At 36.6% G+C, this 26788-nt stretch overlaps 1 protein-coding gene and 1 long non-coding RNA gene across 2 annotated transcripts in view; one reads left to right on the top strand and one right to left on the bottom strand.

Moving 5' to 3' along the window:
- LOC127523873 (uncharacterized) overlaps positions 1 to 8787 on the top strand; it is a 32495-nt gene extending 23708 nt beyond the window's left edge. Inside the window, exon 3 of the long non-coding RNA XR_007932961.1 lies at positions 8639 to 8787. This is a non-coding gene — a long non-coding RNA (uncharacterized LOC127523873). The remainder of the gene's footprint in view (positions 1 to 8638) is intronic.
- The window catches only part of ca10a (carbonic anhydrase Xa), a 176200-nt gene continuing 157788 nt past the window's right edge, over positions 8377 to 26788 (bottom strand). The window contains 5 exon segments of the mRNA XM_051915008.1: positions 8377 to 9192; positions 12148 to 12322; positions 13894 to 14048; positions 16506 to 16578; positions 20035 to 20130. Coding sequence (XP_051770968.1) covers positions 9170 to 9192; positions 12148 to 12322; positions 13894 to 14048; positions 16506 to 16578; positions 20035 to 20130 — 522 coding nt within the window. The 3' untranslated portion in view covers positions 8377 to 9169.

The raw sequence follows: 26788 nt of genomic DNA, 5'->3' as shown, positions 1-26788 counted from the left end.
GGTGTAATGTGACAGTGGGCGGGGCCAAAGACTCAATGTAGAAGTAGGCGTTGATCTGATTCTGCAGAGGTGGTCTTTTCGCACTGTTATGTCATAAAGTGACAAAATCTGAATTGAGTCGTTTTCTGAGCTTGGTTTCAATAAAAGCTGTTTTTGGACTAACCAGGAAGTTGAGTTCTGGAACTTACAGGATGTTAAAAATTCTTAAATGTCAAAAGATAAATGAAAATTTGATTTCTTAATCCATGACCCCTTTAATCAGAGAACTTTTGCATTCCTCCAAAACTTTGCATTCTCTTGCAAATGTTTTGTCTGACTGAGCAACTTTAGCCAAGTTTTGGTCTTTACCATCCTGTTCACTTTCTTGCCATTGTGTAAATTAGTATGCGCATTACACTTTCCAGAGCAAATTTCAAAATAAACTGGGAGATATAGGTGCAGATAACATGGAGAAAAGTACACATTCTTTATTTGCTTTACTTAAATATCTCAGTCCATCGCTCACCCCTCTCTTTCGAAGCGCATAGAGAAACTACGGTGGCCGATACAGGACAAAGATGTTGTCTGAGACAGCAGAGAGTAGACAGTCAAGCAATGAGGTTTCTTCTTACTTGTAACAAAGTACGTTCTTTGCTTCTAATAAACCAGATGACTACTACTGGGCAATTCCACGCAAAGGTCATCCTTACCATGAAAACAAAAAAGTTTTTACCAAAAGAACAAAACCCTTTTTAAGTTGTCCATTTAGGTCTGTAATATACTGTATTAATGTGCTCTAACAGAAATTAAGAAAATTGCCTTGTTTATCCACAACATATGAAGTAAGCAACAATGCTTAAATTAAATTTTCTACCAACCATATTTCATGCTTTCAAAAAGGAATCAAAGACCCCATTTTTTAAAAACTTTATTTTAACAGTAAGCATTGTGCAGAGAGATGGAGACATGCCTGAGAAATAAATACAGTCATTTTGTCATAACAGCACTGCCTGATGAATTTATAAGGGCTAGAATTAAGAGGTCATGACGCTTCAGTGCTCTGTCACATCCGTAACGTTTTAAATATTAAGTTTGTCATATAACAATTATAAATACAAATAACTTGAAACTTTTTATATACAAAGCTAAATTATGTTTATGCTTATTAGGATCAACAAATCATCTCACTACTTTCCTCTGAACAACCATAATAAGCGTTACGGACGTGACCGTTACGGACGCTTCATATTAAATCATATGCATATGACTTTGCTTCTTTATATTGCTGTGATCTGTTTCATGCTTACCATATATATCAGAACATATCCAGTAATCGCAATAATCTTTGTGCTTTTTTAGTTTCAGTCGATTTTATAACAAAATTCAAACAATAGATGTCGCTCTTTAATACGGCTCATGGCAGATTACTGCAGTGCCTCGGTGTAAGTGGCAGACCAGCGGATCAAGCATACATGAACCGATCTTCTCTTCCTTTTTTTTTTTCAGTTACAGAAAGAAATATGAACATCAGAAGGTAGGCCTATATAATACAGTACAACTTACAGAAGAGCATTGTGTCTCATGGGACACTTCCTTTGGGATGTCGCGTTTTTACCTGTTGGTTAAAACATGAATAGCCTATTGATCCCGCTAAAGCTGACAAAATAATAATAATAATGCAATAAATTTGACATGAAATAAAATGTGATCATTTTGACTCAAGACTTTGCTTTAAACTGCGCAAACTAGCCGCAAACCGTGCGATCATTTAGACACAAAACATAAAACTGACATGATTGCGAGTGACAAAGTGTCATTCGGTTCACCTGACTGTGGGGAAACCCTGCGACTTTAAACTGCTTTATGATTAACATTAATATTTGTTAATGTATTTTAGCAAGCAGTTCTGTTAGAAGGAAAATCATGGACATTAAATTGATTCTTGAACAACGCACACGCTTGTCAACATGAGAAATAATCCATAACCACTTGCAATAGTCCTAAAGGGTATAAAGTTTAGTATAAAGTTAATTATTTCTGCAGTCTTACCATACTGGTATCCCAGATATCAACCTGTGGTGTTTTAAATTCCCATTTGAGGTCTCTGTAAAAGTTTTAAAGCAGTCTTCTGTGCCGGTGCAGAGCGGTTACGTCCGTAACGTTGTTTTTTCCCTCATGAATGCGAACACGAAAGATAAAACAAAATGAATATTTTATGTTCTGTGGAGAGCCAACCCTCCTTCATTCGGTGGGCAGTATTACTTTTGGTTCGCGCAGTGTAATTCACAGAATTCCTAAAAAAAAAAAAAAAAAAAAAAAAAAAACTTGGTGACTTTTTTTGTCACGTCCGTAACGCATGTATATTTCCCTCATCTAAAATATAAAACGATTGTAAAGACTGACATTTTTCTAATGCCTGGACTCCTTAAAAAAGGGACTATGAATATATAAAGACGTTGGTATTAAATGCATTCTCTAAGAATTTATATTTCAAGTTTTGACTGCAAATGTCACATCCATAACGCTGGAATTGCCCTACTACTACTTTGTGTGTATTCAACATGGTGATGATACAGTCTGCCTCTAAAAACACCAACGAAGAACAACAACATAGTGACGAAACGCACTCTGTAGAGCAGTTTGTCCATTTAGGGCTACTGTAGAAACATGCCGGTGCAAAATGGCGACTTAACATGTAAGGGGACCCACTGTGTATGTAGAAAGAAATGGCTCACTCGAAGGTAATAAAAACATTACGGTTCATTATGCAAGGTCTTTATACACCACTGAAAACATAGTTATGTATATTAAATTGCATTTCTGTCAATAGATCCTCTTAAAATTTACACACTGCACCTTTAAATTATTGTACAATGTAGGCATATTCATTTTGTAACCGCTGCAGAGTTCAGAAGGTGCTGCATGACAGGAATGACCCTACTACTGACCAGCACAGCCCTTTTTTGAAGAAAATTTTAACTAGAGGTGAAAGAGATGCACCACCTCTCTTGATTCAAATCACACTCTGTTTTCAAACAGCGTAGCATGGTTCTGATGTGTGCTCTTGTTGCCAGTAAGCATTATGGATCCAGCATTTCCTGGGCAGTAGATGTTGATGTCTGCGTGTGGTGAGCTGGCGTGTTGGGGCTGCATTTCTTTAGAGAGGCACCAGATGAAAATGACCAGGATCAGCACATCTGGCAGGGCTGTGCCTTTCCCTCTGTTTAATATGCGCAGGAACCCGCATGGATTGGGTGTAAAAACTGGAATGAATAATTGATGCGGCGTGGTGCCACAAAGCACTTTCTTTCAGCTAATTGGATTTAAAGAGAGAGGGATAAAATATTATCATTCAGCCTGTGTGCGCTGAAATGGTCGGAGAGGTAGAGAATAATAGCATCTGCACCTTTGCTCATTAATCCAGGTTGCCAACTTGTTAGAGGCTGAGTATTTGATGTTTTAAGGGGCACTGGCACGGTACATTCTGGCATAGATGCGAAACTCTGATTCTCTCACCGCTGACCTCCTTTACATTTAGCTGCATCTAATTTTCTCAAACTCATGACTAATGCTGCATCTTTTCCAGCGATTCATGTCACTCTCAGAGAGACACTGCAGCTTCAGCTAAGATTCCGATGAGCAATGATCTTCAGAACATGAAGGAGGACAAAGCACTCAGATGTAATGCCTGGGAATTAAGTTTGTTACTAATATAAGCCTGAAGATGAGTACATCTCCAAATAACCGCATTTTCTGCGGACTGGTTTGGCTAGAGTGGTGCAGTCTGGGTAAAATAATGAGACGCACAAAACAGAGGGATGTAAGTGGGTGGAGAGAGAGAGGGGGAGCCAGGAGAGTGTCAGAGAAAGCCAAAATAAGAGGAGAAACTCTGAAATGCAGCCCGACGGGCATCTTGTTTCTCTATACGTTGAGGAGATAAACAGGAGAGCATACATTGTGAGCTCTGCTGGGCTGTGAAAATAAAATCCCAGCGGACAGGAGAGAACAATTTGCAGCCATGCTCTTGTGAAAGGTTTCTTCAACATACTGGCAGGCAGGAGCATTCCATCTGTTGGCTAATAAAAAAAGAATGGAGAATAAGAATAGGACAACAGAGACAGACCACACTAATAACATGGTATAACGTCACCATGTATATTTTAGTTCAGCAACCGTAAAATCCCTGTAGATTGATTTTGAAGCAGTGGTGGTTCGTCAGAGGCGGCGAGGGAGGCTGAAACTCCTCAGATTCATTAAAGTTCACTAAAGTGATCTAATGAACTGTTGTTTTCATCAATTAACTTACTAATGTGTGTAACTCAGATGCGTAAAATGCATAAAGATGTTTTTTTTTTTTTTTTTCTTTCATGCATGCATAGTAGCCTAGGAATTTTTAATCACTGCATGAAGGCTCCTCTGATTAGTAAATCGACCAATCAGAATGGATATTTGAAAGATGCAATTAGGGCTGGAATGACGTGTCGACATAATCGATTATATTGATTACGCATGGTTTATGTTCATCCCGAATCTCCTGTCATGTTTCACACAAAACAAAACTCTACAGCAATTGCTAATGGCTAGCATGGCAGCGCCGCTTAATACCAACCTAGATATTTTCAGGACTCGCAACCGCATTCAGCGACAGTATCAAAAATGGTGATGTTCATAACATTGGGAAGTTTCATCACAACTGACAGCGTGTTATAAATAAACGAGTCCAATTGAAGTGTAAGCTCATCCATCAGATATTTTAAACAACCAACAAGGACTTTAAATGCTTAGTAACCGAGTGCAGAGAGTATGTTTAAATCGCACAGCTCGCTCTCACTGCAGCCCCGGTGGATCCGCAGATGAATGCAAATCATTTCTAGGTCTCCGTGAGTAAACTAAACTCATCATGATTATACAGTTCACTGCGGTTCTCGCATTATATGACATGGCAGACTACTAGTTGTCCAGTGCTGTTCCGTTCATTCAGTGCAGGTTTGTCGAGAATTCGGTTTTGAGTCCTGAAAATGTTTGTTCTGTTGTAAAATGGTGTTGTCATGCTTTTGAAAAATAATCGATTATGTTGATGTCCAAAAAAGATATGAAATTAAATTCAGCATAAATAGCAAATCATTGTCAGGTGTAACCTTTCAAACCAAAACACAAGCTAATGTGGTTAATGTACACTGTAAAAAATTATTTGTTGGTTCAACTTAAAGTAGCCTAACCTGGTTGCATTAAAATTGAGTTAATTTTAACTAAAAATTTGAGTTGATACAAAGAAAAAGATTACCTTATTCAACAGAAACTCAATATTATTATCTGAACAACATTTGTGAACCTAAGCTTATTTGACAAAAGATTTGTGAATTTTATATATATATATATATATATAATTATTTATTTTTTTATTTTTACAGTGTAGGAGGTGGAATAATAAGATGACAAACATATTAAGAGACAACCAGTGTTACATTATGCACAAATTAGTAATAAAGAACAAGCAGAGGATAAAGGTACTAAAGTTATAACAAAAGGCTTGTTTACGTTGATCGTAGGCTGTAAACCAGCGGCCGGCAACCATATGGCACGTGGAGGGATAATCACAGAATCGTGCGGTTTATTGAATCTGCTTGCTAGCGCAGGTTAAATTCTCACACTTTTAATAGTATTTATAGCACCTATCTTGATAAAACAGGCTGTGTGATGATTATTAGGAATGATTGCCTCAATGTACGTCTGTATGCAAGTTTGAGGGGCTTTATTTAAATTAAATACATACATACACATATTTAGCTGTTGTCACATGCCAGTTGATTATGAGCCAATGTGGCATAGGTTGCCGACCCTTGCTGTAGATAAATTCGTAATATATAGGTTAGTAGGTTGGTGATTGGAAAGGTTAGACCACAACATTAATTATCAACTTTTTTTTAAAGATATCAGGAAGAGAAATCGTCACTGTTGGATAAAAAGATATTTAACAACTGATTAAAGGGCAGGGGCCATGAAAACAACATGTAAAATCTGTGTTTGAACTTTCTGAACCATTAGCAAGAGAGGCCAAGAAAATTGCCCATGAAGCTCTTTAGGGCCAAACTTTTCAAGTCATGCTATAATACTAAAATGAAATTGTCAGGCAACACTTTTCCATATTTATGAGGGGGAATGGCTGTGACTTTCTTGACCCTAATGCTTGTTTTCATTGGATTACAAAGCAGGGATGACTAGCAACGTTTGTCTTCAGGTGAAGCTGAATGGCAACCATGAGAGAGCACATTCTCTCAAAGACTGACAGATTTCAAAGAGTTTACCAGTCACCTGCAGGCTGTGGGAATCACAATGAGAATCTGGATGTCTTTTAGGATGAGATAAAAAAAGAAAAAGAAAGAAAGGAAAGGGAGCACATAACAGGAGTCACATAAAGGAAGAAAATCATGACTGAATTACAGCAGAGAAACCTACTGGGGGTGAAAATCTCATGAAAACACGATCAGGTCACAAAGCCTGTTTCGAAATATGACAATTTACCCACACATTTTCATTACTGCATTGTTTTATTTATTTAGTGAATACCATTGGTGATACTTATTAAATTCACATTAGATTCTCATTACTGTAATATAATTTTACTATATTGCAATATAAATAATGGAATGATTTTCATATATGTTAATATAATATGTTAATATTATAAAATGTTAATATAAATTAAAGACTACAAAATACTATTGTACTATATTATTTTATATTTTGCATTACATTAAAAAGAATGCTTTTTTTTTTTTTTCACTTTACAATATTAAAAATTGGGAGGCAAAATCAACATACTTCTCATAAAATATTGAAAAGGATTTAATTATCCAAAATTTAAACTTAATTTTATTTGTAAAAAATATAATTCTTATTTCTTCATGATTTTTGTGACATGGACATGTTATTGACAGGTTTTGTGTGACAACCAACACATTTTTTAAGCCTTAAAAAAAAGAAGGAAAAAAAAAAAAAAGAATTTTAATTGTATAGTAAAAATCCATCAAATTGAATTAAATAATCTTTATATTATTCATATTATGGATTAAGAATTGTGAAAATTGTAGAAAAGTGAAAAAAAAAAGAAAAGAAAAAAAAAAACTAGAGCTACTTCAAACATTTTGTATAAATCTTAATGGAACAAGGGAATGGACCATTTCAGTTTATGTAATTCGTATTCATAAATTTTAATGAACCTTTTTTTTTTTTTTTTAAATTTATGAATACAAATGACATAAACTTAAATGGTCCATTCCCTTGTTCCATTAAGCTTTATACAAAATGTTTTATTAAGCAGCTCTAGTTTTATTTTTCAATCCATAATAATGAACAATACTATATAATTAAAATTTGTAAACCTTAAAGGCTTATTTTTTTTGTGTCCAACTGCTAAAACAGGACAAATGACTGTTCAGACTGGTTCCTTGTAAGCTGAGATATAACCTAAAAAAGATCTGAAGTCTCTTAAGATTATTGACATTCAAAATGGTTGTTATTATGGGCTGGTATAGATGTTTGTTGAGGAAATGCCGTCTGACTGTAGCGCTGAGCACATTCACTGTTCTTTACGCCTTCGAGCATCTGGACATCTGTGTCTCTGTGGACTTTTAATAAAAGTCTTACATCATTTCATGCAGCAGCTGCTGCACTTAAATTCCCTGAGAGGCAGAGACCTTTTCATTGCTTTATTAATGTAATGTCATTAATATCCTCTGAACATCTGAGTGCCTCCTTTTCAGTTTTGGGATATTTATAGTCCTTGGCAGGAGCAGGTATCACAGAGAGGAAAAGTGAGTGTGCTCCACTGAGATATACTGTATGGGAGGCGTTTGAGGCCAGGGGGGATTATTTGTCAGGAGTAAAACACAGGAAGTATTTATCTATCAAAAGGCTCAATTCTGTTTTTTCCTCTGCAGGCCTGATAGAAAAATGGCCACAATAACCATGAGCGCTTGCTGTTGGAACTTTCTGCCTCTCGTTATCTTTTTATTAGCCATCTGTGAGGTACCAAGATAAAATACTAGAATCACGGGCTGTGTTTTTCTTCACACCAGGGTTAAAACACAAGAGGTATGCTTCATTGATTGAGATATAATTAAACCAAAAGGTGGTGGGGGGGATCAATGCGGCTTTCACTCGCTGACGGCAACGAAGTCCACAGCAAATCAACACTGCAGTGTTTCTCGAACCTGCTTCAGCCTCATCAAACACTCATTAGAAATCATCTCACCAACAAAAATGTGATACGTTTTAAATCAGCTGATTCCAGTCAGATAAAATAACTCACTTTTTTGGAGAAAAATGCTTATGTAAAAGAAATTAATTTTACAAGGGCAGCCAAAGTGAAGAAATTGAAAAATATTTACAAAAATGAACTTTCCAAACACATTTATTGGGCCAATAACATTAATCAAACACAGTGTATGACCATTGTAAACAATGAAACAGAAAAAAGGCATCAGCTCTGCTCCAGAAAGTGCGCCAAGCGTAAAATATTCAATTTTTTTTTTTTGTCATTTATTTTCCCTCTGATATTATTTTTTTTAACTGTTTATTTGTATCTTTACATATTCATTTTCAGCATGAATAATTATATTTACAAGGCCAAGACACTTTTTTTTTTTTTTTTTCACAGACAACATCACCCCATAGTCTTCTTTATGATGGTTTTTGTCTTGACAATAAACCTGCAAGGCTGCCTCTCCCTCCTCTCCACAGCGTGAGCGAGAATAAAGATTGAGAATGCAGTTATGTTTCAAGGATGTCTCTGTATTGGTAGGGTGGTTCAATGTCCTGTCCCTTTTTCCCAGATTGGTAGCAAGTTGTCCATATATACAAAGGCTAAAAACATTCAGTTCCATTTGTGAAGAGCCTATGAAATAAATGTTATATATTTTTGTGTTTTTTTTCCCCAAAAAAAGGTATCAAAACATTTGTGTAGTTATAACTGTATGTCACTAGTTTTGATTGGATGTATGAAATTGGATCTCTTTGCCAACAGTGCAAAGTCTCTTCTTGCTGGGGTTTGTTTTGTTTTTTTTCTTTACAGTGCCCTGACTTTATCTGGCAGGACATATGTCAGTCTTCATTCTGCATTTATCCATGAGCATTTCACTTCGTTGTCTTCCATGTAGTTAGTGTTCTTGGTCTGGTCCGCATGCTAGCTCTATTTCAGCAGCCATTCATTCACTGTATGGAGAAAAATAATAATTATTATAACATTCTTCACTCTTGGTCACGCTTCATAAGAAGTCATCATAAGATCACTGATTTTAAATAGCCCGTATTAAGTGCCCTGTATTAGGTGAAATGGCCTTTTCTGAACCTAATCCAAGACCCTCTTGGTTTGCGAAAGACACTTTACAAATAAAGCATTATTAATATTTAACAATATAGCTCTCTATCATTTACCATTCTGAGGAACAACTCAACTGTTTTGAGCATGCAAAGAAACCTTAAAGTGTTAGTTCACTCAAAAATGAAAATTAACTTTGTTCATCTTCAGAACACAAATGAAGATATTCTTATGAGTAAAAATACATGTAGAATTTTAAACTACTGTTGGACTATATTTGGACTATATTTAATGACCTACAATAAATATTCTAGCAAAATGTATATTTTAGTCAGAATTATTTCACGCTCATTCACTGAAGTCTGTTTAACGGAGGCTCGATTGCTGTCAGCACAAGCCTTAAAGGATTAGTTCACTTTGAAATGAAAATTAGCCCAACCTTTACTCACCCTCAAGCCATCCTAGGTGTATATGACTTTCTTGTTTCTGACGAAGACAGTTGGAGAAATATTAATAAATATCCTGATGCATCCGAGCTTTATGATGGCAGTGATCGGGTTCAATGAGTATGAGCTGAACAAAGTGTTTCCATCCATCATAAATATGTACTCCACATGGCTCCGAGGGGTTAATAAAGGTCTTCTGAAGCGAAGCGTTTGTTTAAAAAAAAAAAAAAATCTCCATGTTTAAACGGTTAAAACACAATATCCACATTTAAACATATAAAAGTTATGAAGTCGAATATCGAGCTTCCACCAGACGCCTTCCGTATTCAACATACACAGAAAGTGTAAACCTCTTGCAGTTCACAAAGCTTATGCTACATCATGCGCCTTCCCTATTAAACTTACAGAAAAAGTGTAATTGACGCGACGCCAGTTGTATACGGAAGGCGGTCTGGCGGAAGCTCCATATTCGACTTCATAACTTGTTAAATATGGATATTTATTTTACACAAACACATCGCTTCGCTTCAGAAGGCCTTTATTAATACTCCAGTGCTGTGTGGAGTACACGTTTATGATGGATGGATGTGGATGGAAGCACTTTGTTCAGCTCATACTCATTGAACCCTATCACTGCCATTATAGAGCTTGGATGCATCAGGATATTTATTAATATTTCTGCAATTATGTTCATCAGAAAGAAGAAAGTCATTTACACCTAGGATGGCTTGAGGGTGAGTAAAGGTTGGGCTAATTTTCATTTCAAAGTGAACTAATCCTTGAATGCAGAAGATAAATTCTTTCTGACTTTTACAGGTTAGGATATTAGTAGTTAGTTTGAAGTGCTTAATACAAAGCATGTCTCATGTTAAGGACAACTTGGATTGTGCACTTTTTCCTCAGTATTCTATTTTTTTTTTTTTTATGCAACAGTGTTGTCTCATCCTACATTGCGTTTGAAAATATTTCGTTATATCTTATGAAGTCAATATGTCGCCTAGGCACAACTGTCACAGAGTCCTGCAAATAGTCACGGATGCTCGAGGAGCCAACACACGGTATTAATAACCAAAGATATGTGAACTTTTAAACGGAATCATTAGTTTAAATTCAGTTATTTTGTCTTGTGGAATATAGGTAAATCTATTGTGCAGTACTAAACAACATACAAAATAATGTCTTACTATTTTTCTAGTTCTAGCTCCTGTTCTGTAAGACTCTATAACACGGTGTTCATTGTGTAATTTCCCAGAATGACAATTTTCTCTTGCACTCTTGAATATCACCACCTCAAGCTAAAATTTAACATTCAATTAGCCTGCAGACACCTCACTGCTAGCAACAAAAGAATATGTCTCCCTGGTTAAGATACATGACCTCAGATGCCTAACCAACACTAATTAAATGCCTCTATCTGTTCCTTCTCCTCCAAGATATTTACATCTTTTTAACAACTCAAATGTAATAAATGGAAGAAACCTTTTTTGTATCGCTCATTTACCCGCCGGGGTGGTAAATTCAACCTCTCAAACAAATGCTGCACGACTCCGATTTATCAGTTCACTGCTGTATCAAGAGTACAAGAGAATTCTCCATAATGAAATTTTGCGATAAAGGTAGACTCAATAAGAGACTTCTTCTTTTCCTTGTTCATGATGCTTTAGTGCTGAAACAATATCTCAGGCATTCTGGTAGAAGCACAAAGACATCTTCAGATGCTTCACTGAGACTTCTAAACCTCTTAAAGAAGCTCAGTCAATAAATGATGCATGGTCAAGAGGAGATTACCAGTAATTATCTGAACAGGAGTTAATGGCAAGTTTATTTTATATTTTACACTGATTTTCTGTATACATCACACATTGGAAATGGTAATTATATAGTGGTTTTGAGGGTAAATATTTGCTCGTAAGCCACTGAATTATTCATTTCACTCATCTAATATGTTCAGAGTTCTCGTTTAAGTGCTCATGTTCTTGAGTGTTGTATAACAGTAAAACATACTTGAATCACGCATTAGCTTATTATAAAACCTATTGAGCTATCTGGTTGCCTGCTAACGGTTTTATGAAGCTGTTGCAATTATTTCTTTAAACAAACAAACATAGCTACTGCCTTTACCAAACACTAAATGTCACAATTGTGTAAAGTGAGGTGAAAAGTGAAGAGAATAAAGGAAAAGTCACTTATTTCTGATGCACTTTTTCAATGGTGACCTGGAAACTAAACTGTAACTTTTACCGAATAACTTCAGTGAACTTGTTCATTATGACCAAAATGTTATACTGCTTTGGAGTCAGTTTTGTTCTGGAGAAGTAAATGAAAGCTGTAGAAATGCTTTTAGTTTTGTCTCTAATTCAAAGCGGACTGAGAGATCACAGGAAGAAGCACAGAGACACTGACCTCGGTACTGCAGCTTCTGTGCCCTGTTGTTGGGGCAGTCCTTGCCCTGCATGCTGAAGTTGATGTTGGTGCGGATACAGCGGTTGTTTAGAGGCTGTACTGGGCGCACGTTGTCACTCATGCTGAGGAATATCTGCGAGGGCTGGTTCTGACTTAGCAGTCGCATGGAGTGCATCTGTAAGGATGACACAGACGGAGCAAACGTTTTATTTTGACTCGCTGATGGCAGGTCACGCAATTATCGCACAGTCAATCCAATCCCAACAGACCCGCATCAGGGAGCTACGTGAGAGTGCCGTTCAACAACACATTATATTGCATATCATCAAAACAGTCTATCTGCAGTATCAAAAGTGACACATTCTGCCTTTAAGAAGCATTGTGTTAGCTGAATCCATAAATAATTCTTAGATCAAGTAAATAACACAGATTTATTTATTTTATTTTTTGTTTACTTGCTATTTTGTTATTTTTCAGTAACTCAACTAAAGCATCTTGTTGCAGCTTTTGTTTTTATAATAATCTGCTTTTTTAAAGTCAAGCAGACCATCAAGCAGTGCCATGGATGACATGGATTAATGCATTTTTTTTAAAGTTTAAATAAGCTTTACAGTGAAAAATGGTTTTGTTGTTAGGTCTCATTTGCCCTCCTCCCAGCATGCATTTGTACATGAATAATTAACATGGTTGCATATATGGTTGTATTATGCGAATGTTTGCCAGTTTTATTTACACTGTTGATGTCTTGTGGCATCTAGATGAGTTTGTTCATTTACTTAAAATGATCAGGTAGTTGTTACTTTTGTTGTGCGCGCACACATCGACCAGAGCGAGAGAGCAAGAGCGCACCCATCAACACACTTCATTCGGCTTTACGGAAGTTTTTGGCAGCCCTGCACAGGACTTGCTCGAGAAAGATTTTTCACTTTGTTTTTAGACCACAAAATCAACAATGTCACCAAAGAAGTGTGTTTTTGGTTGTGAGGGAAAGATAACCTTGCTCCTCAAAGAACCCAGTATTAAGTGGAGCTGAGAGATTTGTGCTCATGCATTACATTGATGCGCTCTTGATATATTATTAACCATAGAAACTGATAGTTGCAATCACTTTTTTTATTGGTTAAAATGAATGGAGAATATTTCGTGTTTTTCCGTGGCTGCTCGAGCCCTCAGGACGCTTATGGTTTTATAAACAAGACCCAGTTCTACGCTGGATTTACAGATCGTTTGAAACTGAAAGATGGAGCGGTCACAGCGATAATGATCCCGGTCATGAGTTGGAACCGCAGGTGGTGAGTAAAACTGCTTCAAATGTCTGTTTTGTTGGCTAAGTGCATATAATGTAAACAACACGAACGTAGTGAATTCATTATTCATCATTCACGATGCGCTATATTCATTATAGTGATTCAGAAGTTATGTATTGTGTGTGTTTAAATACATTTGTTTAGCTGACCATTGATAGCTTGCAGACGATCGCTACGCAAAAGCTGCACATGCTCGTCACTCTTTGCTCACACGGCACGCCTCCAGGCGCTCAGCTGTTTTCGGAAAGACTCAGTACAGCATATGTATCTTTTATAAATATAATAAAACTAAAGACTTTTCGGAGATATGAAGGATGCATTACTACTCTATAGGTACTCAAGATTAACATGAGATAAGCAGAAACTGTGTGTGATACCCCCCCTTTAACGTTTAACTAGCTTTTTTTTTTTTTTTTTAATACAGTATATGTTGATTTACCTGCATCTTTGTCACGTAAATTGGCTTGTTCATCAGAATCCACGTTGCGGTCTCATAGCACGGTGGGATTGTCATAGACCCTTCGTAAGTGATAAAACTTGCCGTCTCTGGATAGACCTCCTCGATGTTTAGCCCAGAGAGAAGGTATGCGTCATCTACACACACAAAAAAAACACATGCTAAAGTGTTGTTTCTTAGCCATTAAAACTCATCTAAAGAGCCAATTCACAAACATGAATGTCATTTAAATAATATAAATGGTGCACTTTCAAGCCAAGTCTTCATCCCAACCCAAAATTCAATATATTAAGTAACAAAAGAATGTCTTGAAATGATGTCCAGACAACAAAAGCAAAGCAGAAAGCAACAATGGTAAACAAAAAGTCTTTAAAGTCTTTATCTTTGCTTGTCAACAATTGTTTTCAGTATTTATGCTTTGCCTTTGATTTGTTGGATGAATGGTGACAGCGCATGTTATTTTGACTTCACAATAGTGGGCCGACATGAGATAATGCGGCACTGAATTTATGAGGAACAGCAATATTGAACCCACCTTCCACTGACAACAGACAAGTAATAGGTTCCGACTCACATCAGCCAGAGGAAATAGTTCGTTATTCTCCCTCCATCCCATTGATTACCACTCTATCTCTATCTCCCCACATGTTTGCAATTCCACCAGCGTCATTGCGCAGAACTTTGATGGCATAAATAATTCCTTTTGGCTGTGGAGGAGGGGGGATACGTTTGAAAAATACATGTGCTAGCTCCACTGCCGGTGCAGCGAGGGCTGGTAGTAGTGAGTTTCCGAAGATTCAACCGGGAACGGAGCGGGAGGCCAGAGAGGCAGAGTGGGGGGCTCTGACAGCTGTCAAAGCCCACGCTCCCCTGCCCTCCCCCTGGCAGTGCTGTCGAGTCCTCCCTGAGCTCAGCTAGCCTGTTCATGCACCGCTGCGGCCTGGGAGACACTTACCAGCCACTGGGGGTCAGAACATTTTATCTATTCATCCGCTCTTTCCCCACCCCTATTAATTCAATTATGAAGGCCTTTTTTCAAAAGTCCCTCTGGTGAGTTAAAGGATAATGCCACAGAACATTTCCACTACACTGCATGTCAGTGTCGGCTATGAAATATTCCCAAACTAGAAAGTGGTCTGAGTTCTCAAGGATGAATACATTTGTCTTGTGCCTTCAAATTGCTGTCAATCAATAATTAGCATGACGTTTTAGCATGAATTACGATTTCTAGAACAATAGGCAAAGAATCTCATGACTAGAACACACAATTTTCAAAAACAAGTTATTTGTTTATCCACAACAAATGCAGAAATAGAATGTAACACTACACAATCCATCACAAAACAGCCCATCAGAAGAGTTTCTCTCTCCGTTTGCACTTTCTTTCTGAACGCCCCGCAGCTGAATAGCATAAAACGCTACAAGCGGACTAGTGAATAGATGAGTTTTCCTGTTCAGCATGATGCTTAATGTTCCCAAGTCCCATTTTGACATCTGTTAAAAACCACCTTTTGCAAGACACATAATATTTTAAAATATATCAAAATAAATCTTGTTTACCACAGACCTGATTTCAGGAATTAAATGAAAAACCCATTCAGAAAACCTATTGACTTCGGGACGATGGATCCGGAAGAGCAAAAATGCTAACTCATGTCTGGGTTTTAGGACTCATTCTTGCAGCATTCAATCCTTTTCCATGTTTGATGTTTAATATGCACGAGGAGCGATACTTTGTCCAATTTTATTGTTGTGGGCGGGTACCCGGCGCAACAAAAGGCAGTGAATCTTGTTGCAATGTTCAGTTAGGACAAAAATAATTGCTTGTTCCTTTGTCTGGGGAGGACACAAAGCAAGAGTATAAAAGTGTATTTGTTCTCATGTATTTGTTCAGACAGGCAGCAAAAGGTACATTCTTTTTTTTTTTGGTTTGTCTGACTCAAATGAGTTTATTTTTTGGAGTCAAAATTGCTAAAAGAGATGTGTATTTTGTAAACAAGTATTTTTTTTTTTTTTTAAATTACTACCTTTATTCAGCAAGGAAGTAACAGTAAAGACTTTTTATAACAAAAATATTGTTATAAAAGATTTCTACCTCAAATTATAATAATTTTTTTTTTTTTTAGGTATTAGACTGAATGGTCAGATCTGATTTCAAGTACGGGTGTGACATATGTAGTGTCAGCACATAATTGTCTAAATACACTCAAATGAAGTCTTTATGTAATATTGACTATGTAGTGAATAGCTAATGAGTAAACGAGTCAGCAGTGTTGGACACAGTATACGCATGAATACGTAACATGCCTCTGTTGTTTATTTTCTCATGCGTCTCATGAGTCAGAACCGCCGCAAGATGTGATGATAAACATAAGCAGAGGCAAAAGTTTTCCCCCGCCAACATCTACTCTCAGATCTCATGGTGATGCTTATATCATAACGCCAGCAACCGTTGAAGGTACACCTGATACTGAATACACTGCCTGAACAAACAAATCTGATTTCATCACTTGCAAAATGTCAGTACTATCGATCGCATCTGAAAACCAATTATATATATATAATTTTTTTTTTTTTTTTTTTTCCCCACTTACTTTTATATGTTATTCTTGTGATGGTGTCTCTGTTCAACATCCGATTCAGAAATGAATTTGAAGTCTCGGATATCTGAAATGGAACAGATGCCAAGATAGGAAGGGTGGAAGAGTGAAAACAGATGAGAAGGACAGAGTTGATATACAGGAGAGGAAAAAAAGAGAAAAGAGGAGTAGGCAGGGGGAATGGGGGTAAAAAGAAACAGATTATTAGTGACAACTTTATTTCTAAATGGCAGGCAACATGGCAATTATTTCTAAACAAAGCAACAAACATCTCAGGGGAAGTGAATCTCCCAGTCATTCAGTTTAGAATGTAAAGACTGAAGTGTTAGCATCACGTCTCTTGAAATTTACTCAATCCATTAAGGCGCCGAAACTGTTTTTACTGCATTCAAATGCATCAGGATGAACCCAGCAGTGTTCTGTAATTAAATGACACCTGATAGAATCACTTACGACACACTGACGTGTTTGCAATGAAAACTACAGATGAGCTCTTCAAAAACTGCATTTAGAAAGTAGTAAGAGAGCAATAACTGAGCCAACGAGAAACATGGTTACCATGCTTTTCTTTGACTCCACTTTAGTTGCTAATTTGAAACGCTTTCAATCTGAATGATTACAAGAAATGTGCTTCGTCACTACAACACAAATTGCTTCACTTTTGACCTCCTCATTGAGAGAACAGTGAAGTCTGAGGCTTAAATGTCTTAGTCACATCGTTTTGAGACTTTCTGTGATATAACCTGGGGCTGCAGCTAGCCATTATCTTTTCCAAGAAATAATTAGGGTTGCCTACACAGAGTCTGGGGAGAAAAAAAAAGAAAAAAAAAAAAGAATAGCTTTTACTATCCCTCGCGATGAATGTTTTTGCCTTGCTAAGAATACTGCATTTGCTAACAACTTTGCACTTCATACAAATAGTTGTTTATACCACAAACAAAATGGCTGGCTTTTCCTCAGCCTCCTCCATTTTGTGTCGGTCCCTCCAATGATGGTGCATTTTCTTGGAAATCTTTGTATCAAACTCTTTAGACTCATATGGGAGTCCCTCCTGGAGGTGTGACAACATAACAGGGAACGCAGCATGGGGTACCTCAGAAAATGGCTTTGGGAATGACTTGTGCCACAGAGAAAATAAGTGCAAAAAAAAGGAGTGAATTATCAATGTTCTCAGTCAGATCACTGAAAGCGGAGGACAGTGACCGCAGTATAGTGTATCTGAACTGCATAAAACTAGTTTCTGCTAGCTTCATATATGATTCATATCCCATATAAATTTATTAGGGTTATACAGTAATAACTTTAGGAAGGCTATAGTATATTGTCACAAAAAACTTTCATATGAAAATTCAAATAAAAATTAATAAAAATTCTTAAAACAAGCGCATCATTTCATTTCCAAAAATTTTTTATAAAAATAAGCTAAATTATAATGATAAACAGAAATATACATTTAAAAGTCTTTACAGTCTTTAAAGTATACTCCATCCTGACAGAATGAAAAAATATACTTCTCTAATAAAGTTTCACCGCTGTATCTCTACTTTTGTCAACACCATCAGAAATCATCATCCAAATTGTGAAGAATGTATTTGAAGATTTCAAATAATTTCCTTCATTTAACGTAGGTTTTATTAGTTGCTAGTAACACCAGCAAAACAAACATGCAATAATATGGTTATTTTGATAACACTGTTAGCTTGTCAACCTGTTAGCTTTTCTCCAATAGCTAGAACTGAGAGTTTGAATGTGTTCTCAACCCATTCTTAATCCAAGTTAGGGCTGCACAATATCGAAATTATCAAAATATTGCAAATGTACATATCTTGATATGCATATCGCAACGGCTTGTGATATCTAATGATTTTAATAGGCTACTTCAACTTGGGCATGTGACTGTTACGTACGTGTGACTTGCTTGATGTTAAAAAGAGTTAAGCGCAATAAGCTGCAGAAAACAGCGGTCTGACACACACCCGAAGCGTGCACACAGGAAGCCACCTCTCAGACAGTGTGCAATCCTGAATTCAGTTCTCTTTCGCCGCTTATTGCACTCGAACGGTCAAATACACACACAGTTATGTCAAAAAGAGTATTCATGTAAACACAATTGGTTATGTCTTAAGTGAACGTAAAGAGTTGGGAAAGAAATCGGATGTGTGTCAATAGGATTCGTGCATTAGGTATTAAAGTGACAGCAGCCTAATACAGTATACCTGCTGCTGTCAAACAACAAAAGAAAAAGAGAATCACTCACTGCTCTTGACTGATTAATATTAAAGGTACAAAAGTTATTCAATGTGTATTTAATTAATGTGAAATTTATGCAGTGTTTTATTTTTGCATTTGATTATTCAGTTTATTGTTCTCACTTGAATGCTACCATTAAATAGATCTAATGTAGCCCTACCTGAAAAAAATTAAGCACTGGTTATTTCATTTGTATTTGTCCTATTGTTTCCTAATTTGTATCTTTGTTTACCTGAATATTCTTGATGTTAAGTTTTCAGGTTGCTATAACTATATATTACCAAGTTGAGCAAAGAGTTGTTGGTATTTATTTACATTGATATAAAATATATCAAAGATTGATATATAAAATGACATTGTCAGATGTGACATTATCTTTTATGTAATGCTAAAACACTGCTGTTCACTTTCAGAAGTTGTACTGATGCTTTCTTTTCCCAGAAAGAATGTGAAACATATTGGTTATATCATTTTCAGTTTTTAAATATAATTTTAACTGATTTTAAAGCATTATTGTATCACATACATTTTTCTTCAATAATTTCCCTCAATAACCCAAGTCATATTTGGCGTATCTATATTTGACATGGACAGACATAGTGAGTGATCCCAACAATCAAACACCAGTGCATTATTGTATGTAAATACATACTTATGTACTCATAAAATATCATTAATGCTCAGATATCTTACTCTCTGCCTATAGCATATGGAGAACTGTGTATTACTCCTATAGATTGAGTCAGTGAGCATGAATTAGGCACCTTCCATATGGACAGACAGCAGAGGTGACTGGACCAGGATCACGTCCAGGGCAAAGAGGACTAAGCCTGAGAGTGACATTGGATGGGTTAATTATCTTAACTTGAACTCTTGTCCTAAGGGAAAACATTAGGTAATGGTCTCCCCACAGTCCGCTAATAAAGCAGGGGAAAGTTATTTCATACCCTTGTCCTTCCAGAATGACTGGGAGATGCGCACTTAGTTTCCCTGTTGTCTTCTAATTGCAAGGCTAATTGACTCTTCCCCAATCCATTCCTCCAACCACCCATCCATCAATTAAATGAATGTGCTGACTCAAATTGAGCAACAAATTGAGAAATAAATGCTGTTCTTTTGAACTATCTATACATCAAAGAATCATTTAAAAATTCTGACAAATTTATAAGAAATGTTTCTTAAATCAGAATTTTATATTTTTAAAATATTCAAGTTTAAAATACTTGATTTCTGTGCTTTCACTTTCAGTGATAAGTGTATGATCATTACTCACCTTCATAAATATAGACACTATCACCAAGCCATTTGGACTCTTAGCAGCTTCTGTGTAGTTTGTGTACAGTTCATGGTTGTAATGTATAAGCTGCACCTGTATAATTGAAAAAAACAAAATGGGCAATTATGGTTTTGACTTTGTTCAGTGAAAGAAATGCCTCCCTACTTCTCTACTTGCTCACTATGAAGGACAAAAGAGCATCAGCATCAATACATGGCAAAAGGAAACTCGTTACAAGTACTGTCTTTGCTCTTTTTTTCTCCCACAAAAAAAAATAAAAATAAAACAATTGCGTCCATGTCAACTGTGCAGTGTCAGCTATGCAGGTGTTTAGTCCAACTTTCTCTTGGATTGTATGAAAGCATAATTAGGAACAATTACTGATTGATAATACTTTGGATGGTAATTACAGAAAATCCAGTGCAGATTTAATCTTACAACCTATTTTCACCTCCTATAAATATGGAAAATAAATATGTGACCGTTTGAATGAGCTGAGAGTCTGTTTGGATAACAGCCGAAGTTTTTGTCATTACAGATGGCTCTGAATCACAATCACAGGTAAACAGCTGCTTCTGTCTTTGTTTGAACATGTCTGTCAAATTTAAATTCGAATTCATTGTGAAGCACGGCTAATCTTCCTCCGGTGAATCGCTTGAGCGCACACTGTCCCTGTGAAAGAGCTTTAAAACTTAGGGAGTTTAGATTGGTGAAGGGGACACAATTTCTTCTCTGTGAACTCCACAGAAAGGTAGCAGAGCCAAGAAATGTACAGATTACCTTGAACAGAGAACAATTATCGTAAAATAACTTTTTCTAATGGAAAAAAAGTGTCTCCTCCAAGGTATTTAACTTCAGAACACTGTAAACAATTTGAGGAGCATGTAGAGTTGCTGTAAGCAGCATCGTACAATCTTTTTTAGTCAGAATGAAGAGATCAATTCTTTACCAAGCCCTGTTTAGCCTGCTGTGTTTTTTTTTTTTTTAAGTAGTAAATTAAAAACTGTGGCTGGTAGTAATTATGAAATATGCAAAAGGGGGAGCCAGGGAATGACAGATCGTCTATAAACTTAATCAAGTGTGGAGGAACGCGATTACAGAGCGAATGTTAATTTGATTGGATTTATTTATTTATTGGGAAGCCAGTTTTTTCCCTAAACTCTTTAACCAGAGAGAGTTTGACAGCTATTCTGAAGCGATTGAAACCCAAACTTTTATATTCAGCTGACGTCATAGCCTTTCTAAGAAGTCGCATTATATGCGTGAAAAGCTGAGGTGCTCATCTCACTGGATCCATTGGTTCTGTAAAATCTGCAGATGGTGGAGAGGTGTCGAACAGTAGCAGGAAATTGTTCAGCGAGTCTTTGCACACAGACGGATCTGTCAGACCGTGAGAGGAGAGGTGTCTCTGCTTCGATGGGAGACAGCTTATGCCTCTGGTGGGCCCCCTGACAAGCTCTTTATTGTGTGATAGCTGGCTTAGGCCTACCATGGGCGAAATATGAAGACAGCAAGTCGATAGCAAAAAGAGGGGTGGACAGCGCTAACAGGGCAAATGAAAAGCAGTCGTCTGGAACCCCCTCCAATAGCGGATGCGCTTAAAGCAAATAAACGCAAAGCCCGGGAGTACGGAGAACAATCCTATTTGATTACATTAAAATGTCATGTGAAGGAGCATGTAGCTGGTGAAACCCAACAGACTGGAGCTCAGCTAACATGACATGGTTTCTGCTTACAGCATGGTATCCAAATGTAGCAGTGCAGTGTTTTAGCATGGATTTTAGTTGGATGGGACATGCCAGAGTTATTGAATTATGACATAATATAATAAAGACAAATTAGTTATGGTGGAAGTTTGATGACTTCCAATTTTATGCTGCACTTTTTAGATGGCACTTTGCTATATTTAGGACATATGAAAATGGGGTTTTAATGAGCAAACATACTGTGGAATCTAAGCACTGAACAGTGATGGTAATGTGTTATTTTGCTACCATTGATAATTAGAAATTAATGAAAGGGTGAGGGGGATCTAAAACAAGTGTGGACTGTTAGACAATTCTGAAAATTACTGGATATGGTGTTTATTTATTAGTTCAAAGAAAAACAATCTAATGTTTATGCATTTGACTTTGTTTATATATTTGCATACTTTAAAAATGTCTGAGATGGTTCTTTAATTTAGAAAGAACAGTATATTTGCAAACCTTTATATTTCTTAAATATAGATTATGCCTTGATTCAGCCTGTGATACTAGTAATAAAATGCATCATTGCATAATGTTATTTTATGCAATATATTTGGGAAATTCACCCAAAAATTAAAATTCTGTCATCATTTACTAACCTTCATGACTTACTTTCTTCTGTGGGACACAAGAGAAGATGTTTTGAAGAATGTTTCATCCATAAACTGAAAGTCAGTTGGGTCCAAAACCATACTGGTCCTCGTTGGCTTTCATTGTATCGACAAAAACACTGAGGATTTTTTTTTTTTTTTTTATAAATATTATTTACTTTTGTCTTCCACAGAAAATTAAACAGGTTTGGAACAACATGAGAGTTGGTAAATGACGACAAAATGTTAATTTTTGGGTGAACTATCCCTTTAATATACCTAGAAATGATGGCTAAAATGCTAAACACGTGTATTTCCCCAGAATGATTACAGGGTTTATTGAAAGTCACTGAAGCATATGAAATGGAAACATAACAGACAAATATTAAATATTTGTGGAATGCTTTCCAGTTGTTTGCATGCTACTAAGAGTCTCTAAATCACATTTTTTCATTTGTTGTTTTTTTTTTTTTCCAAGGGGAAAAAAAAAGAATGGAGGGGAACCACCTAGGCTGAATTTTAAAGTGAAGTTTCTGAGAAACACCTTGAATATTTTAGCACTCATTTCATCTCTGGTGTTTCATTTTCAGCTTGTGAGTAAGACTGCCCATATCGGATCTGTAAGAATGAGGCATGCATTAACTCAAAGGTGTTGCAATGCATCTGCAGAGAGGCAACTTCCCTCTGGGTGCCGTGAGCATCAGTCAAACATAATCTTTTATTACTATAGAACAAATGAAAGAAGAGGAAGGCAGACGTGTTGAATGTTACAGAGAAAGACATCCAAATAAAGCTTAAAAGCTTGGCTGCATTTGAATGCAAAACAGTCACTGGTTGGGAATGTGTTTGTCATTTTAAGTTGTAAGATTCTTCCTCTCCATTCTCTTTTCAAGAACAGGCACCGGCTCATTTGGTTTAATTACATTCTCTGTTTATTTATTTATTTATGTATTTATTTATTTATTTATTTATTTATTTAAACAGAGCTATTTCTGAGCATGAAGAAGAATGCTCCTGAAGGCTCTTTCATAAACATGACGTCATTTTCTTGAGAATTTTTAGTTACATGGCATTGGCAAAAAGACAAAAAAAAAAAAAAACTGACAACAAAAAAAACCTAGCTGCACATTGAAAATGCTTGTTAAATTTCAGTCCAGTTTCTGAATTTGAATTGTGGTAAGAAACAGGATGCAGAACTGCAATGCAAATATAAATGTAAGTAGAATTAAAATGAACTGAAATTAGAAATTCACGTAACAGTAAGTTTGTCCTGACATACTTTGAACAAGGCTGGTGCTACCTATAGGCCTCGGGCATGGAGGCAGGGCCTCCATAACCGTAACATCCCTATACGCTAGTCCACCAATCAAGACGGGCAGCAAAATACTAGTTTTTTTTTTTTTTTAATCTGTGTATCTTTTTTTTTTTCTTTTCTTTAATATCGAAAGTACAAAAACAACGCTGAACAAGAATTCAGCCAATCAGCAGAAAGGTGCGTTTCATTCCCGCCCACATGTCGAGATCAAATATTCAAGCTGCTTATTAATTTTATTCCTGAACATAAAAATGAAAAATCAAGCCAAATTCTTGGGTTTTGTTTTTTTAATGAAAAAACAACTTTTCAGCAGCTGACTGACTTTAGTTTAAGTCACTGAATGTCGAAATGAGTACATCCTTCAGGAGCTGCGAATCGAAAGGCTAAACAGGCACACAAAGAAGTGCAGCTTGTAATGTAGATGTGTGAGTTCTCATCTATTTTGGAGTGATTGTAATGTCTTCTAAAATAAACTTCTTTCGCTCAGTGTCATTTCAGGATAGATCATTTGCCGGTTTATTATGAGTTTAAATAAAAGAGTGTGAGCGCCAACGATGCATCCAGACTGTTAGATACTTTGAATTCAAAGTGTTTAAAAGACATCGCGTCGGGAGCTGACTAGCAAAATAAGCTACTAAAGTAAAAGTTTGTATTCATAGTCAAACAGCAAACACACTTTAATGTTTCATAAAAAGTACCTCAGCTGTCTATATAAATTCTGAAGATGATTACATTACTGGTCTAACATAACACTTAATTTCAGTTTTCAAATCATAAATACGGTTGGTATATTTATTTAAAAATAAGCATACAATTTTATTAAGAAATTAACTTTTTTTCTGCTTCGTAGTTTGTCTCTTTCACTTCCACTAGCAGTAGATTTGTCTATAGTGCATACTGTGATATCTACAGGGGGATACGGAAAGTAACTTAAATGTTTCACTCTTTGCTATATTGCAGCCATTTGCTAAAATAAGTTCATTTTTTTTCCTCATTAATGTACACACAGCACCCCATATTGACAGAAAAACACAGAATTGTTGACATTTTTGGAGATTTATTAAAAAAGAAAAACTGAAATATCACATGGTCCTAAGTATTCAGACCCTTTGCTGTGACACTCATATATTTAACTCAGGTGCTGTCCATTTCTTCTGATCATCCTTGAGATGGTTCTACACCTTCATTTGAGTCCAGCTGTGTTTGATTATACTGATTGGACTTGATTAGGAAAGCCACACACCTGTCTATATAAGACCTTACAGCTCACAGTGCATGTCAGAGCAAATGAGAATCATGAGGTCAAAGGAACTGCCTGAAGAGCTCAGAGACAGAATTGTGGCAAGGCACAGATCTGGCCAAGGTTACAAAAAAAATTCTGCTGCACTTAAGGTTCCTAAGAGCACAGTGGCCTCATTATTCCTTAAATGGAAGACGTTTGGGATGACCAGAACCCTTCCTAGAGCTGGCCGTCCGGCCAAACTGAGCTATCGGGGGAGAAGAGCCTTGGTGAGAGGTAAAGAAGAACCCAAAGATCACTGTGGCTGAGCTCCAGAGATGCAGTCGGGAGATGGGAGAAAGTTGTAGAAAGTCAACCATCACTGCAGCCCTCCACCAGTCGGGGCTTTATGGCAGAGTGGCCCGACGGAAGCCTCTCCTCAGTGCAAGACACATGAAAAAACACCTGAAGGACTCCAAGATGGTGAGAAATAAGGCCTTAATTCTAAGCGGTATGTGTGGAGAAAACCAGGCACTGCTCATCCAATACAGACTGTCCAATGCAGTCCCAACAGTGAAGCATGGTGCTGGCAGCATCATGCTGTGGGGGTGTTTTTCAGCTGCAGGGACAGGACGACTGGTTGCAATCGAGGGAAAGATGAATGCGGTCAAGTACAGGGATATCCTGGACGAAAACCTTCTCCAGAGTGCTCAGGACCTCAGACTGGGCCAAAGGTTTACCTTCCAACAAGACAATGACCCTAAGCACACAGCTAAAATAATGAAGGAGTGGCTTCACAACAACTCCGTGACTGTTCTTGAATGGCCCAGCCAGAGCCCTGACTTAAACCCAATTGAGCAACTCTGGAGAGACCTAAAAATGGCCACCAACAATTACCATCCAACCTGACAGAACTGGAGAGGATCTGCAAGGAGGAATGGCAGAGGATCCCCAAATCCAGGTGTGAAAAACTTGTTGCATCTTTCACAAAAAGACTCATGGCTGTATTAGATCAAAAGGGTGCTTCTACTAAATACTGAGCAAAGGGTCTGAATACTTAGGACCATGTGATATCAGTTTTTCTTTTTTAATAAATCTGCAAAAATGTCAACAATTCTGTGTTTTTCTGTCAATATGGGGTGCTGTGTGTACATTAATGCGAAAAAAAAAAATGAACTTAAATGATTTTAGCAAATGGCTGCAATATAACAGAGTGAAAAATTTAAGGGGGTCTGAATACTTTCCGTACCCACTGTATATTGGTTTAACAGAAGGGTGAAATCCAGTCCATACCCAGCTAGGGAAAAAAAAAAAAAAAATGATAAAAGCACCGATGTTCATTTACAGAAGTGGTGTCTAGAAAGTGTTTGTCTGTAATTATTTTTTAGCAATGTAATGTTGTTTTCTCTCATTTGACTGTATAGAGTAGGCAAAACTGTTCGTTAGCATTCTCAACAATCAAATTGCCATAGAGTTTGAATAATATAGACATAGAAGTAAACATAAATATTAAAAACAGATGTTGTGCAAATAAAAAGATTAGAAATCATACTTGTTTCAAGTGCTTTTTATTAGGACTTTGAATGTTGGCCTGACAAAGCATTGAAAGTTATTATTATTAGCTGCAGTAGTATTTTCAAAAGCCTTGAAGATTTATAGGCCGACAGATTTAATAAAATAACCTTTTTAAACCAGGGTGGAGGAATGTTTCCTAGAATGCATTGCTTGTGTTGAATATTTTTTACAATTTTTAAATTTTATTACAATTCAGTTGACTCTTCTTCCTGTCATTTTGCCAATTCAATTCATATTTCAACTCAATTGAAAGTGAGACAATTCTTAATTTTGCACAACCCAGATTTTAAATTACATACACTAC

Source organism: Ctenopharyngodon idella, chromosome 12 (assembly GCF_019924925.1).
Source record: "Ctenopharyngodon idella isolate HZGC_01 chromosome 12, HZGC01, whole genome shotgun sequence".
Taxonomy (NCBI): domain Eukaryota; kingdom Metazoa; phylum Chordata; class Actinopteri; order Cypriniformes; family Xenocyprididae; genus Ctenopharyngodon; species Ctenopharyngodon idella.
This window is presented reverse-complemented; position numbering and strand designations above follow the sequence as displayed.